General features: G+C 39.6%; 1 protein-coding gene across 10 annotated transcripts in view; it reads left to right on the plus strand.

Annotated features, from left to right (window-relative positions):
* LOC128508646 (receptor-type tyrosine-protein phosphatase delta) overlaps positions 1-17841 on the plus strand; it is a 387353-nt gene that overhangs the window by 247295 nt on the left and 122217 nt on the right. For all 10 annotated transcript variants that reach the window (XM_053480054.1, XM_053480055.1, XM_053480056.1 and 7 more), the window contains exon 9: positions 13770-13905. In XM_053480054.1, the coding sequence (XP_053336029.1) occupies positions 13845-13905 (61 nt within the window). In that variant the 5' untranslated portion in view covers positions 13770-13844. The remainder of the gene's footprint in view (positions 1-13769; positions 13906-17841) is intronic.

A 17841-nucleotide genomic window follows, 5' to 3' on the forward strand; every position in this document is an offset into this window, starting at 1 on the left:
AAAATTTTCGGCGGCCGAAATTTCGGTGCATCCCTACAAAATATATTACATGTGTTCGTTTCGTCTTTGTGATGTTGTTAGGTGGAGAAGGGAATCGTGATACGATAGGCACTAAGCGATACGATATTATTACGATACCTAGGTGGCGATTCGATCACAAGTACCACGATTTTATAAATATCCCTATTTTTTTTTTTAGGTTTTTTCACAACTCAAACAAACTAAGCACATAATTATCTCCTACCCCATGGGATGCTATGAATAGTTTAGAGCACCACCTGTAGGATTATAGAGGAACTGCAGCATTTTAACGCCTCAGACGCAAAAATATATAAATTAGAATATAGGAGTAATAATAAAAGTCAGTGTGATGATCCATGAATTGCCAGACAAAAGACTCACGAAACATCACTGTTCGTACATCACAAACATCCTGAAATCGTAAGCAAATACTGGTATATTAGCCCACATGTCTGATGCGTACCTACAAACCTGCTAGCTGTAGGCAGGATTTATTTGCTAATCGTTTGGTTTAGAGTAGGATAATATGAAAATGCAACATTTTATCGACTCAGATGCAAATTAAAAAATAATAATAATAGATCAATTTTGAAATATGCTTGTGTGGCGAGTCACATCAGTGAATTGTTTTTTTTTTTCTCGTCTCTATTGTTAGCTTAGTGTCTGCGTTCTGTTCGTACAAGACAAACATACCGAAATCCCGAGCAAATCCTGGTATTTTAGCCTGCGCGGCTGAAGCGCACCTATAAACCTGCTAGCTGTAAGCAGAGTGGAAGTGGAGCTGCTAAAGCAGGTCCCCGAGGCTTAAGCTGACTGACACCCCAATCACGCCGAGCTAACCGGACGCACGCTGACCTCCTGATAACCGGCACACTGCTGACATTTCCATAGCATGAGTGGAATTGGCCGGGAACTCTTCAGAGAGAGAGAGAGAGGGAGAGAGAGAGAGGGAGGAAGGGAGGGAGAGAAGGATAGAAAGACAGGTGGAGATTAAGGAGAGGGTGTGAGAGCCGGTGATAGCGATGGATGCAAAAGGAGGGGATTGGAAAGAAAGCGGACGTGACGAGAAGGATAAGAGCGTGCGCGCGTGTGCTGGTGCGTAAGATGGGCGGCGGGGCGAATTGAGAGTAAACACAAATATCGATAAGTGAACGAAGAAGACAAATTGGAAAAAGAGAGCGAAGAACGAGTGAAAGAAAGAGGGAGAATATTGGAGGCAGTCAGGCCTGAAATCAGGTCAGATTGTTCATGAGTAAACTTTGAAATGTGTGTCTCTGTGTGTATTCTGAACATCGCCAGGGGCCCCGCCCCCACCCTTTACCAGGTCACACCCCTTTTTCCCCCCTGGCACTACAGGTGCATGAAGGAAGAGAAAGACATGCTTTTGCTGAATCAAGATGCTCTCGATGAACGAGACACGTGGAGGCCACGCCCTCCCGGGATCCGTCTCTGTACCATTTTTAATGGATTCCCATTCGTATGACATTCCGCCTCTGACAATCGGCTTCTGTCGCTCTCTCCTTCCGCTCGCAGACAGCGATGACAGGCGAGGATATCGGCTCCATTAGCTCGTCTCGCGGCTTTTGTTAGTGCCATTGAGAGACCTGACAGAAGTTTGGAACAGAAATAAGAGCCTAGCGTCTCGCACAAGCACCTCACGCAGCGCTCGGCTCAATAGCCGCGTTCTGACTCAGATTTCAGATTTGTACCAGAAATCACATCGCGTTCACTTGCCGAACAGAGCCCCAGGTCGGGTTAGCGTCACAGCCAGCTATTCAGCAGGCAGGGTTGGGCTCAGGAGCTTTCCCTGATTTGTTTACAGGATTTGCATTGTGACAGTCGTCCTAGTGCACGTTTCAGAAGGCTAATTTCCTCCGCCACGCGGCAGGCGCTCGGGAAAGACAGAACAGTCCTCGCGACAATAGCTTTTTTTTTTCCTCCCTCCCTCCTCTGAGCCGAGACAAAAGGGAACGATGAAAGGCAATACATCATAACGCAGCACGGCGGTGTAATTCCAAACAAGACAGAGTTCATTAATTCCGCAGCGCGCTAGCTACACTCACCAGGCTGTCAGGAAGGAAGCATTCGCTGCCAAGACAAACAAAAAAAAAAAAAATACATGAGTAATCTTAAGAGCGCAGAAAGCTAAATGTAGATGCTATTGATATGCTTGCACTCTTTCTCATCTCTTGTTTTTCCTCACAAAATGGCTGCCATTTATAAACAGCACGGGAAAAAAATGCATTGTATTATTGTTGTGTTTCTTTATGAGCGTTTTACATCCGTCCACCCCCCACCCCACCCAGTGCCCCCTTTTTTGGCGCCTGCTTTTATTCGGCATTCAGGTAAAGCACCGCGGCGGCCATTTTGGCCCAGCGTGTGCAGCGTTACGCAGAGCCGAGTGTGATTAGCCCGAGCTCAGCGCTGTGGCAGAGGCATAATGAAACGCTCCATTAGGGAGAAAGGAAAGGTAATTACGCATTGTCAGATTGAGGAGACGCAGTCGTAGCTCTTTCTCACACACACACATCCCTTGCTCATGAGTGTGTCCTACACGCAGACTGGCTAAGCCCCTAACGGCACACCGTGTCCTCGTGTTATTCAAATATGCCGTTTTACTCAGGTTATTGTAATCCGCGTAAACGCGAGGGTGTCTTTTGTAAACATGAAATAACATGATGCAGCTTAGAAACAAACAACAACCAAAAAAAAAAAACGATAGTTGTCAGTTATCTCTTTTTTTTATATTAGCGTAGAACCAAAGAATGATGTCTAGTGGTAACAGCTAGCTTGGTCAATATCAAATACCATGTGCGTGCTAGCCAGCTTTTGACATACAGCAGCTAGTTAAACTCTAGCATGCATGCAGCTAGCAAAGACCGGAATAGCTTTTTTTTGTTTAATGATCAAAATCCACTGTTTTCTTTGCAACTAAAATGTCGAGATGAAGGTTTTGTAGATGAACAAAGCAAGACCAAAACTCGACAAATGAACGAATGAATGCTAAAACAAAGCGTTACTGTGAATGCTAGCAGCTAAATATGCTAAAGGAGTGAGGAAAATCACAGCTGTACAGTGTGTTTAATAGTAATGTAATTCTAATATAAAAACAGTATAAAGTGTTTCCTGTCATTGCAATTCCGAGACTTCAGAGACGGATATTAATAATTTTTGATTTACATTTCAGTATTTGACAGACATCCTTATCTAGAGCGACTGACATTTTTATCAAATTCCATATCTGAGCAGTTGAAGGTTTAAACTGGTTTAAAGTGGTAGTGGGGTTTGAACCTAGGACCTTCTAAACCGTAGGCCAATGCCTTAACCACTGAACTACCCCTAATAAAGTTTACGAGGCTAATTTTGCAAATAATTACATTATATAGTCATGCTTTTAGGTCACACCACTCACAGAAGTTCCGGGAGAGTCCCGCATATTGAGCGAGTAAGAGCGAGTACTGATTTTTTTTCTCTTAGTGCAAACTGAACCTATCACTTTTATTAGTTTGCAGGCTATCTCTCTCTCTCTCTCTCTCTCTCTCTCTCTGTCTGTTTTTAAACTTCCAGATTATTTTCTTGTATTCATTTTAACCACTTTGTTATCGATTGTAATCAAAGACGTTTGTTTGTTTAAACACTACATGCGTGTGTGTGTGTGTGTGTGTGTGTGTGTCAGCATGTGTGTGCGTACTCATAGGGAAATGCAGACAAATTTTTTTTTTTTATTTGCCTGAGAAATGCTCCCTACACACACACACACACACACACACACACATACACACACACACTGCAATGGAGGCTAAAGTTAATCTCCCTACTCGCTGTCCTATAAAGAAAAAGACACATAACCTAAACACGGTGGTAAATCAGTAAGCAGTGCTCTCTCTCTCTCTCTCTCTCTCTCTCTTATCTGGAAGAATCATTTTCCTCCAGCCCAGATTCCCATTCTAGCATTTATTATCGAGCTAGCAGATGAGCTATTCCCTCTCTCTGCTGTTTATACCGCTTGAGTAAGATCAGTCGGAGAGTGAAAGCAGAAAAGTCAGCGTACTTATCTCATCTCATCTTCAGAGACAAAAATCTGACTCAGCATCTCCCGCAAACCTGATAACAGGCAATAAGGCTCGACAGCACAGGTGTATGATAGTCTGCGTGTGTGTGAGTGTCTGTGAGAGATGCCTGTACAATATTTAATGTGTGTTTGCGTGTGTGTGTGTGTGTGTGCCGGTTCTTGGCAGGGTCTGAGCAGTTCAGAGCGTGACTTGGCGCGGTCGGAGCACAGAGCTCACAGGAGATTTGATTCGATCCACAGACAGATGTCTTTTCGGTCGTATTTTCTGCGCGTTTCGAAGCCGCTCGTGTTTCGAAGCCATTTATCAAGATGTACTGAGTCTAATGAGATGATGAAAACTGGGTTATGTGCAGTTCAGGATGGTCTCCGAATGCCAATTTACAGCTGTATAAACACCCACGAACTGCCCTGTTTCTCAGGCTAGAAAATCCTTTAATTATTATTCTTATTTTTTTTTTTCCCCTTTCAGGAGATGACTTAAAGGTCAAATTCAGACATGGCACTAGCTCTTTTAGTATTTCTTAAGCACAGTCTGAATGCAGCGATCTATCATGTAGCTTGCTATCCAGTAGGGATGGGGATCACCGCACCAGGGAACACCCGATACAATATTATCACGACACCTACAGTAGGTGCCGATTCGATTTGTATCACGATTCTGTTTTTCAGGCGTCAGCCAGGATACTGCACTCCAGGAGCAGACGAGGTTAAAAGCTCAACAGTGGTATGCTAGGGTGAATGCTAGGGTTTGAACCTCTGACCTTCTAATCAATAACCCAGTGCTTTACCCGCTTGAGCCACCACTGCCCACAAATTAAAACATATATAAATAAAAAATATATTATTTTGGGGTCAGTGTGGCGATACACGAATCACCACACAAAAGAATCACTATAATAACTAAATCGATCGAACCCTTTTCAACACACACATCTTTTTCTATTGAGTATTAATTACTGTTGACTATCATTATGCTTACTTTTTTTCCTAAAAAATAGGTCCAAATATGTGCAACTGAGACTAGTTAGCATGCATGTACTGTACTGTAACCGTTAACTCAACAAAATTAGCTGAATAGTGCTCATTGAAGGTAGAAACGATATAAACATATAAGGAATAGTAACATTTTTCTCATACCTGTTGGTGAATTATTAAGAAATGACTCCGTTTTACCACAATTACACTGTGCATACACTTAGCTTTGCGTGCAGACACAGTTTCCACCATATTGATCAGATTTGGTTGTAAATACCCCTAGAGTGGGCAGGTTCTTAAAAAAGTTCACAATATGTTTTTTTTTTAACAAACAGTCTGACTGCGTATTACCTCCAGAACCCAGGGTAGCTAGCATTCTAACACCATACCGCGGCTGAGGTCATTCAAATTCCAAACATTCACCTTAATTATTATTCTTGTTAAGCAAAGAACCGAGGAAAAATCTGTTTCACGCTTATGTGGACTTTTCTTTTCTTTTCTCAATATGACATTTAGCTGTGAGGGTCTCACACCCAATTAGCATGGAGCTAACTGGTGGCATTTTAATCAGTGCTGTGTGTAAAGGCTTTAGCTTTTTTTTTTTTTTTTTATATATATATAAGCCAAAGGACGAAGTCTGGTGTGAAGAACAAGTTTTAATGTGCTCTTCTCGATAGTGTGTGTGTGTGTGTGTGCTTAATTAACATGAGGCAGTCGCGCAGTTGCACAGTCATCATGTGACACTGCGTGATGTTAGTAGTTAGCTGCTAGAAATTGTCACACATTGTGTGAATAAATATTTTAAAATGTGCTCCCTAGAACCTATAAATAAATGAAACGAACCTTTCTAGAATGTTATCTAATAATGTTTCAACAACCTTCAACTGTAAAGTAAGTTCTTAAATCATTGTACACACCTGGTTAAAATGTTCCCAGAATATTATCTAATAATGTCCCCAGAACCTTTAGCTACAGTTTTTGAAACACTGTACGAACCTTGTTAAAATGTTTCCAGAACGTTCTCTAATAATTTTTTCCAAAAAATTCAATGATAATTGAAATTAAAATTTATTCAATGTGGGTAAAACGTTTTAACAGACATTGTTAAAATGTTTCCAGAACATTCAATGATAATTCTTCAGTCATTGAACAAACCTGGTTAAAATGTTCCCAGGATATTATCTAATAACATTCCTAGAATCTTGACTATACTTCTTAAAACATTGTACAAAGCTTTTCAACTTTTTACAAAGTTTCCAGAACGTTATCTAATAATGTTTCCAGAACATTCAATGATCAATATCAAAACGTTGTACGGAACATGTTAAAATGTTACCAGAACCTTTAGCTACAGTTTTTGAATCACTGTACGAACCTTGTTAAAATGTTTCCAGAACATTCTCTAATATTGTTTCCAAAAAATTCAGTGATAGTTCTTAAATCATTGTACAAGCCTGGGTAAAACGTTCTTAAAATATTGACTAATAACGTTCCCACAACCTTCAACTGTAGTTCTTAAAACATTGGTAAAATGTTTCGAGAACTGTCAATAATAAATCTTAAATCATTGGACAAACCTTGTTAAAATGTTCCCGGAATATTATCTAATAACGTTCCCAGAATCTTTGACTATACCTCTTAAAACATTATACGAACATTGTACAAAGCTTTTATCTAGTAACGTTTCCAGAACCTTCAATATAGTTCTTCAAACACTGGACGAACCTTGTTAATACGTTTCCAGAACGTTATCTAAATGTTTCCAGAACATTTAGTGATAGTACTTAAATCAGTGTACAAACTGTTTCAAAAAAGTTTCCAGAATGTTATTTATTAGTGTTCCGAGAACCTTCAACTATAGTTCCTAAATCATTGCACAAATCATGTCAAAAATTTCCCTCAATATTATCCAAAATCATTTGAAGAATGTTATCCAAGACATTCCCTAAATGTTAGCAGGGCGTCCAGAAGTCTTGCGAGTTCGAACGTTAAAGAAACCAAAAATCATATAGTTCTAAGAACATTCTGCTAAGCTAAGTTGTTAGCTGTGTAACCAATGTTAGCCAAATGATTAGCTTAGCTACGATAAGGTCATCATTGATTCGATAGCAACAGCGCTCGGTAATTCAGGTCCTGATCCCGTTTGGAAGGAAAGCAGGTCATTTGAAATAATCCTTTGTAAAGTGTAAATGTTTTACAGCGGCTATCTTGAGTGCTCTGGATGGCGGTAAGTTATTATTATTGCGGTTGTTATTGTTTGATTTGAGACATTGACACAATATGTCCGGGTACCAGGGACACTTTTTTTTTTAGACTAGGGTGTGTTAGCGAATGCCAGCGGTTGTTTCTGTATAGCTGTAAGAAACAAGCAACCCTAAGGCAACCTATTTTTAAGGCAACGTAAACAACTTCACCATTTTAGATTTATTTATTTCTTTGCTCACAAAGTTAAGACCGCATCCATTTTTTGCTTGTGAATTGACAATTAAATTTTGCTAGAAGTGCGAAATTTTTTTTACAGGTAGCTTTAAAAAAACAAAAGACAACAACAACAAAAAACATTTCCCATCAAGGTAAACCGTCTTTTAAAGCTTTGCACCCATGTTCAGTCTGACTGCTGCTTTAATAGTTAAGAGTTAAAAGTCAGAACTCTTTCCCTCACTTTCTCTGAGTCTCTCTGCTTCTGAAGTCAGATTATTCATCCTCCCACGGGCTGCTGCAGAGTGGGGGGAGATGTCAAAATGCCAGGAATGCACTCGAATGTGTGTGTGTGTGTGTGTGTGTGTGTGTGTGTGTGTGTGTGTTTCGTTCGTCACACATCATACTCCCACTGTCGTTTAGTGCCATTCCTGAGACTGCTGTCACCTACAAACGAGCACACACACACACACACACACACACACACACACACACACACACACACACACACACACAGTGCATGGCTCAGTTTGCACATTTGAATTTGAACCTGGTTTATTCTGAGCTGGATGGAATGAATGGAATCAGAGGGAGAGCCAGGTTGCCAGATATAGCCAAAATCCATATAGAACATATTTCGAATGCACAGAGGCTTTGTATATACTCTATATAAAGTACTGTCAAAAAGTATTTGCTGATTTTCTTTTTTATTTGTATGCATATCTGTTGGACGTTTATGATTCAGATCATCAAACATATTTGAATGTTACACAAAGAGGTTGATAAAGGTGTTATACAATCCGGGTACACAAAGTGAATGCAGGAAGGGGCAAAAACATTTTCCCATGGCACTGTATATATTAAAATTCTTCCCCCTATCCATCAGACCCCCGTCTTCCAACTCCTTAGCCATCTTTTGGCTAGCTCTCATGCACTTGAGCGAAGAGGTCCAGTTTTGCCCCTAACATGCTGGTAGCACCATGGAAACCAATTTTGGCCAGTAACCTTGGCTACACATGATGGACTCTGAGGCGAGAGTTTGACCTTTGAGTCGGGGAGCGGGAGAAGTGAGAAAGAAATACCTCTGTACCCATTCGAAGCGGTAATGACTAGCATTAGATTCATTAATTCCCATAATGCATTGCACGCTGCAACAGTACCTATACCTGGTAGCGATGGGAATCATCAGGAACCAGCCGATACGATATTATCACGATACCTCGATACCGATTTGATTAGCATTTTGTATATTCTGTTTGTATCGCAATTTTATAAACATCCCAAATCAAAATTTTTTCTTTTTGATTTTTCAAAACAACCTTGGCTAATAAAAACATTTGCTCATACCACACAGTATGCCATGCTACCTGGCCAAGGGGTGAGTACTTCAAAGCACACCAGCTGTGGGATTATAGGAGAACGACGACATTTCACCACCTCGAATGCAAACATATACAGTACAGTATAGAGTCATAAATGGTTTTAAGAATAAAAAAAAATTATCATTGGAAAAATATGCAAAATAATTGTGATACATCACTCAATCGATTGGTCGGCCCAGAAAAAAAGGCGGGGCTTAAAATGTGCCAAATAATGTTAGGTCAGTTTTAGCATTAACTATATATATATATATATATATATATATATATATATATATATATACACACACACACACACACACACACACTCACACATGTATGTCGGTGTGTATGGGTATGTTTGTGTGTGGTTTTGGTGGTAAGTTGACCTAGTGAGAGGCTTTATGTAATACTCATCCCACTAGGGACTAGAGCTTATCCAGGCTTCACTACATCTAACACACACACACACACACACACACACACACACACACACACACACACACACACACACACAGACTGAGCTAAAGCCATGTAGGAGAGTGACAGACACAAGAGAGGGATGATGAAGCACTAATGCATATGTCGTCTAAATCTGGGCGCTTGTTTCTCTCTCTCTCTGTCTTTCTCTCACACACACACACTCGCAGACACGCACACACACACGTGCGCACACACATACACGCACACACGCACACACTTTTCGTATTCCAGAGACTCCGTATTTAGAAAAGTATATGTTACTCTTCAGTGGTTACATTGTTAGTTTGTTTGTTTGTTTGTTTGTTTTTTTTAGGTGAGGTCACTTGACCCTGACCTTTGACTTCGAAACAAACATTGTCCACTTTTTTCTAGTCTGGAACCCATTCCCCCCAACCGCCTCTTCGTCCTAATCATGCTTTCTATCTCCCTTTCTCTCATTGTCACTTTCTTATCACTGTTTTATCTCTCTCTCTCTCTCTCTCTCTCTCTCTCTCTCTCTCTCTCTCTCTCTATTTCTCTGTCTCTCTCTCTCTCTCTGTGTAACGTGATTCCTTATGCAGTAAAGGATCCATGGCTGCTTCTCGGCATGAAGAGAAGATAAGAATCAGACCAGACATATCTCCCCTCTCTCCCTCTCTCTTTCTAATTAAGTGTGTGTGTGTGTGTGTGTGTGTGTGTGTGTTTCTGAATAACAGTAAAGAACAATGAGATGCCATGACTCGAAAGGCAAGGAGCTGTTTTAATTTAGTCTACGATGCAAACATGTCAGAGAGAGAGATAGCATGTGTGTGTGTGTGTGTGTGTGTGTGTGTAGGATCACAGATGGGAGCAGAAAGAGTAACACTGCCTGTCGCTTGTGACATCACACAACAGCGCACACCCTTGTGCCAATGCTCACTTCCGTACACACACACACACACACACACACACACAGGTTGTTATGTTGCTATAATGGGTCGTGGCAGGATGGGGCTCGCTTTGCTCCGCCTATCTCTGCTTTCTCCTCACTGCCTCGTTTCTTCTCTCTCTCTCTCTCTCTCTCTGTCTCTCTCTCTCGTCCCTGTGTTACGCAGTGTACAGATGGCCTTGTTTATCTGAATCAGCATGTGAGTTAGAGGGCAAGTGAGAGAGGTAGAGATATAGAGTACAGTGATGTAGAAAGAAAATGATAAGCCAAGAGAGAGAGAGGGAGACTGTGGGTGTGCATGTTGAGAGAATTCTTCAAATTCTTTAGTGTGTTTAGTAATTAATTTCTATCTCCCCAGTTTTATTTATACATCCTCAAAAAAAAAAAAAAACATGAATCTCGGAATCAAACCATAAATCTACTGAATAATATTGGTCCAATCCCAATTGAAAAACAGGTTAAGCTACATTATGTGTGCCTTGATTAATCGATTAATCTGCACATTTTATGATTAATCTGTAGGTCTCCTAATTATTCCACTGATTAATCTATAATAGATTGACCTCCAAATTATTCTATACATTTCCCGATTAATCTACCCATACTCCGATTAATTGATGTGACTCCTGATTGATTTGCACACGTGGTACAGGTCTTCCGTAATTACAGTCTATGCACATGTCACTTGATTATTAATCTGCAGATTATTTTGTGCATCTTGTGTTTAATCTGTATGGATTAGCTTTTAGATTTTTTAAATAGTTTACTGCGTGTGCCCTTAGAAACTGATACGCCCTTCTGATTAGTTCATATGCCCCACGATTATTTTATATCTCCTGTTTAATCTATTAGTCTTTAGTCTTACTTAATAGATTAATCTTTTTATTATTATGTTATACATCTCCCACTTAATCTATATGTCTAATCTATTTGATTAATCTATGTTTTCTAATCCATCTACACGCCTTTTATTAGTGTTTCCCGATTAATTGATTACCCTCCAGATTTTTCTCCAGATTTTTCTCCGCTTCTCCCGATTAATCTGTGTGTCTTGATTAATTGAGTTGCCTCTTCTTAGTTGTCTCAGGCACATTGCCTGATTAAGCGATTATCTTCCAGATTATCCTGATTAATCTGCATGTGCCCCCAATTAATCAATAAGCCTCAAGATTATTGTGTACTTACATCTCCTGATTAATCTATATGTGCCCCGAATAATCGTCCGTCCTTCAGATTATTTTATACAGCACCTGATTAATCAGTATATGCCGTGAAGTTATAATTAATTAATCTCCACATTTTATGATTATTCTACATGTCTTTTAATTATTTAACAGGTCTCCTGAATTCTCTACATACTCTCGATTAATCGACTAGCCCACAGATTGTTCTTATTATTATCTTCTGATTAATCTAAGTATTAAAAATATGCCTCCAGATTATTATTCTACACGTCATCCGATTAATCTATATGTCTCATAATCTGTTTTCTAAATTCATCTACATGTCTTTTGATCTGTTGATCCAGATTTGTTCCTCGGGAGATCGAGGAAACAGACAGTAGAACTTAGAAGGAAGTGAGGATTGCAGGCTTTGTTGCTAATAGGGAACAGAAAGTAGCAAGGAAACCATATGTGTTAGATTTCTGATTAAGCTCAGCACTGTTTGATTAAGAGCTTTGAAAACAGATTTAAAGGCTGATTTATATTCGTGTCTTGAAGAGAAATAAAATAATACAGGAGAGGAAAATTAAATCATTTTTGTAAATACATGAAATTAGACCTGACAAAATGGTAATGGTCATTAAGCAAGTGTGAAATGAGACAAATTAAAGAGAGATGAATCTTGTAATAGAAAAGTGTTTTTTTTTTAATGAATATGAGAATGAAATTATATATTGTTGCTCGTGTCCAGTGAGGGTGTAGCCCATTTTTTTGTGGTTGACTGTGATTTGGTGTAAATAATAAATATAAATCTAATATATCGATAAAGATGTGTAAGAGTAAGACAATTATTTGATAAAATTAAACAAATATATAAGAAGGAAACAAAAAGAGACATCAATATTCATCTATATAAACAGTATCGTCTGGTGCAGAAACCAAATAGGACACAGGACAAATCAAATTATATTAAAATAAACGAAATAATAATATCATAACTCATGTGTTTATTATTATTATCATATTCACAAAACAATGGTACATTTGAAGTATAATTTAGGTATATTATTCTGTATGTCTCCTGATTAATCTATGCAGATTAATCTACATCCAGATTAATCTATGCAGATTAATCTATATGTTTCCGAGTTAATGTCTACTAGTTAATGTCTACTAGTTAACGTTACCTGTTTAATCTGTACAGTATGTCACCTGAATAATCTCTACATCTCCAGATTAATCTAAAATTTTCCCAATTAATTTATACATCATTTAATTAAACTGTGTGTCTTCTGAATAATCTCTACATATTCAGATTAATCTATATATTAGGTATTTGATTTATACATCACCTGATTAGTTCATGTCTTCCTATTGACTGATAAACCTTCAGCATAAATTATATCTCTCCTGATTGATCTATAGATCTACACGTGTCGTGATTAACTGATATGCCCCCAGATTATTTTAAAAAGGTGATTAATCCATACCTTGACTGATCAATCAGTGTAATTCTTCTTCTTCTTCTTATTATTATTATCATTTATGCATTGTTTATATACATCCTGATTATTTTATACAGATTAAAGTCCATTCCCAATTAATCTATATATCCTATATATTAATCTACGTACTCGATATCGATATATCTTTAGATTATTGAGTTGTTTTGTCTCCTGATTAATCTATGCCCCAACTAATTGAATCATTTCAATAAATTATCTGAATTAATCAATATGTCCTCTACTTATAATTATCATCCAGTTATTAGATTTATCTCCGGATTAATCCGTCCCTCCTAGATTAAAATCAGTCTTCGGATTTTTAATCTATATGTCTAGAGTTACTGTACGTCACGCGTCTCCTGAGTGTAATCTTTGTCTCCTAATAGATTTTCCCGTCTCATAATTCACCCATAAGCGACATAATTAATCTTGCCCTCGATTCCTTGAGGTTGATGTCAGAAGCCAAACGCTAACAAGAATTGCTCCTGAATTATGACTGAGCGGCAGTAAAGTCAACAAAGGTGTCAAATCTAATATCTGTGTTATAATTGCTCTATTAGAATTTTAAAGCTGCGCTAAGCACATTTTAAAAATTTACTCACTGCAATTTATGCCACCTCTAATGAGGAGCATAAAGCGACGAAACTAGGTCTGAGAAAGAGAAAGAAAAAGAGAGAGACAGAGAGAGAGAGAGAGAGTGTCTCACTCATCTATGTCTTCTACAGGACTGGAAATATCATTTACAGGTCGTCCATTATAACCCAACCACTTAATGGAGGTAACCGTTTAACAAATCCCAGAGAGCTGCTTTGTTTAATCGCTAACCCATGGTCCTGTCTGTCTGTCTGTCTGTCTGTCGGTCTGCAGGTTGTGAGAGGTGAATAGGAGACTCGCAGCGATTGTGCCATCCAGGCTGCTGAAGCACACGTGCCAACCATCACGATGCCAACCTTGCTGCTGCTGCTGCTGCTCGCCTCCTTACAGCTTCTCACGCATGCCGAGAGTGAGTCCCTCATTACAGTGCCTCACACACACACACACACACACACACACACTGATATTACAGTCATGATCAGTACATTCAGTTCCATTCATCTCAGACGAGACCTCCAGTATAAGACAATATACGAAGCAGGCTAACATGTAGCTATCCTGCACAAAGTTATAAAAACATCTTTCAGTGATGAACACATCCGTCTTCCTGGAGTCGTCCCGTCAGCCTGAGAGAGCGTACCCGTCCTCCTGAGAGGCGGCTAGCCGGACAACTCGTATTATTACAGGATAGCGAAGTTAGCACTTTCCTTTAGCGATAATAATATCTTAGCAGAACTTGATGACTATGAGATAATATAAGGATTTCAATGTGTTAGCGTTCATGTGAATGAGAAGTACACGGACAGGAAACGACATCACAGATTTAGCGTTGAACACAGCAAAAGGGTAAACGGTAGGTATTAGCGAACTGCCGATTAGTTCAAATGTTTTCCTCTTAAACTCTCTCGCTTTGTGTCATTATTTTGTTTTCTAATTTGCAGCTTTTTATCTCATTTGTTCTCATTTTTATTTCTTTCTCTCTCTCTCTCTCTCTCTCTCTCTCTCTCTCTCGCCCTATCTCTCTTCAGCATTCCCACCTCCTCTCACCTTCTCTGTCTCACCAGCTGTTCATCTCTAAAAAGATTGTTGGCAGCTGTTAGAGGTTAATTATTTTGAGGCCAAAACAAAGTACTAGTGCATATGTGTATGTGTATGTGTGTGTGTGTGTGTGCGCATGTGTGTGTTTTGGCTACGAGGGCCCAGACTCACGGTCACCAGATCCCAGCCAGACATGCTGTCATAGTTTTAGCCTTCAGCAGTTGCCAGTCTACGGCTCCTGTTTAGCAAGCATGTGTCCGCGTCGCCCGTTCTCCATCAAACGCTGGACGCGGAGAGCAGAAACGAATGGAGAGATAGAGAGAGACAGAGAGGGAGGGAGCGTGTCAAAACGGGTAAGCTGGAGCGGATCAAGAAAGATTCTCGCACCTCCGCCTACACGTTCTCGCGAAACACCTGCTGCTCGAGTTGTACAACATACAAAATGTACAATATGCCGTCCACAATTGAGACACACACACACGCACAGCAGACACACATCAAGATCTTTGTAGAAATCTGACTCTTTTCATTCAAGCTACAGTACAGTCTTGTGTAAAAGTTAGTGCCCCCTCTTTTTCTTCTATGTTTTTTTGTGTAATAAGGTTATTTGCAAATCAAAGCGAGTCTCAGTATTAGAAAATTACAACCTCAGACTAACAACTTTTTATTTATTTTACAACAATATAGCTAAAAGGGGGCGAGGGGAAACGTGAGCAATACTAAGTACCCCCTTAATGCTTTCATTGGTGTGTAAAAAAAAAAAAGACAAAGTTTTGGCAGTTTGCTGGTCTGAAGCATTCAGGTGTACATGAACACAAAGACGTAAGCAATGGTCTTAAAGAAACAATTGTTTCTGCGCTTCAACTTGGAAATTGGTTTCCAAACACTTCAGAGTTTAGCGTTCTACAGTTATTCATAAGTGGAAAGAATTTAAGACATCTTCCCATGGTGTGGGATGGACGTCTCAGCACATTCACCTCAAGTTTAGACCGTGCAATCCTCAGAGAAATACAAATACATAAACAATCCAAGAGATGTTACAGCCCTCATTGAGTATGCAAGTTCATGACAGCACAATTAAAAGAAGACTGAACAAGTATGGTTTGCTTGGAAAGGTTGGTAGGAGCCGAGTCTCTTCTGTTTAAAACTTCTGGAACAATGCTCTATGGACAGATGAGACCCAAGTGGAGTTGTTTGGCCTTAATGCCAATAAAAACCAAACAGCATTTCAACATAAACACCTCATACTTGGGTCAGTGGAGGGGTGATGATTTGGGTGTGTTTTGCAGCCTTGCAGTTGACCAAGAATTCTAAAGGCAAACGTGAAGCCATCTGTTCGAGAGCTAAAGCTTGGCCGAAATTGGGTCAATGATCCAAAGCACACTAGTTATTCTACTTCTAAATGGTTTAAAAATAAAAACAAACAAGGCTGGTCTATTTAAAGTCCAGTTGACGTACTGTAAGCGAATGGCCAACAACATCAATGAACTGAAGAGTTTTGTAAATAAGAATGGAACAAAACTTATACCTTCACATAATTGTTGCTAACGGTGGATTTACAATCATTGGGTTACTTTGTAGCATTACGTAAATATAGCCGACGTAAAAAAAAAAAAAAATTTTGGCTCCATTTTTTGTTAAACAAATAATGGCACGATAAAAAATGTTATACGTAGTCATTCATCACAGGTTGTATACTGAGACACGCTACGATCAGATGATTTTTTACCATATTTTTACCAAAATTTGGGGTGTGGCCTAACTATACTATATCATCTAAAACACATAAAGCGATCAAGCTCTCATGAGCTTTAGACTTTATTAACATTCACCTCATAAACCCTCAATAAGGCGTTGCTTTTCTTTTTTTTCCGTCCAGCTTGAACCGCCCACATGAATCAAGCATCTCCAGATACAGAGCTGTCAATCAAGCTTACATCTTCAACATCAACCCTTTTAATTTTTCCGCTTTTGCCCCTGATCAGAGTCCTCGTCCGTTACATTATCCGCTACGTTTCCTGATTACGCTTTCTTTTCATCCTTTTTTTTTTCCGTCGACGAGAAGTTTGATTTCTCTTTTCCACTAATTAAGGCGCCATCTGTTCGTTAGTGACAGACAGCTCGCACAGAATGTAATGCAGCCTCCAACCGTCCTTGCTTTATTTATTTAGATTTGCATTATGTAGTGTTAGCTAGTAACCGATGACTCAGCAGGAAAGCTGCAAATTTAGCATGCTGCGCTACTGAACTTTGAGGGCCACGCTCGCACCTTAGTACAGACCTCATTGTTGGTACTGTTGCCTCTCTCTCTCTCTCTCTCTCTCTCTCTCGCACCTCTCACACCTCTCGAGCAGACATATGAGCTCTAAACGCTACGACACACTATTTGAGCATCGGAAATAAGAAAGGCTTCCCTGCCGAGCCTATTAAACCTCAAATGTCAGGTTTAGTGATGCTGCTGTGAGAGAAATGTGTGTATGTGTGTGTGAGAGAGAGAGAGAGTGTGCGTGAACGAAAATCGAGTCCGTAGAATTGCTTGTGTAATGCGCATGGATTTTTTCACTAGGATTCGGTTTAACGCGGATGCTGAGGTATCACTAAGCAATCATGAGGGCGTCTAAGGGAAGATGTAGGTCGGCGTAATCATACTGTCGGGGCTTGGTATGGCGTGGAATGGAAATCCGAAATCGATCATAAATGCATTAATATTTTATGTTTATGGGGAATTCATAGGTGTAGCGTGTTTTTTACAGCTAGCATAATTTGGGATGTTGAAAAAGTTTTGCAGGGTTTCAGCTCGCATTAGAAGTCAGATGCCTCCATGACAGTCTATATCAGAGAACAATGGTGTACAATTTTGGTGTACAAAACATACAATGGTGTATATCAGAGAACAAACCTGGACTTTTGATTGTACAGAAGCGTAAAAACTCCCGTTATTGCTAGTGTTTGGATACCATAGAGGTAGAACGTTTTTTCAATATGTTGGAGCTTTATGTCTGAAGCGCTGGCCTCTCAGGAACTCCTTAAATGCTTCAAAACATCTGGAAATGGCCTGGAGCAATTTCAGGACAGAACACGGGATGTGGCGATAACTCCCAGCCGAGTGCCTGTAATGCACAAGTGGCGTTGGTGAATGATCGTATGTACAGTTCCCACGAAGAGATGCGTCTGTCCAACAAGTCGGTGGCACGTTATCCCTCGATTTTGAAAAAACAGGTGTTCCACTTAAAATGTAAAATCTTCACATGAACAGCTTAAGTGGGTTTAGAACCACTTCGGCCGGGATGATAAATCACCAATATAC

Source organism: Clarias gariepinus, chromosome 20 (genome assembly GCF_024256425.1).
Source record: "Clarias gariepinus isolate MV-2021 ecotype Netherlands chromosome 20, CGAR_prim_01v2, whole genome shotgun sequence".
NCBI lineage: Eukaryota > Metazoa > Chordata > Actinopteri > Siluriformes > Clariidae > Clarias > Clarias gariepinus.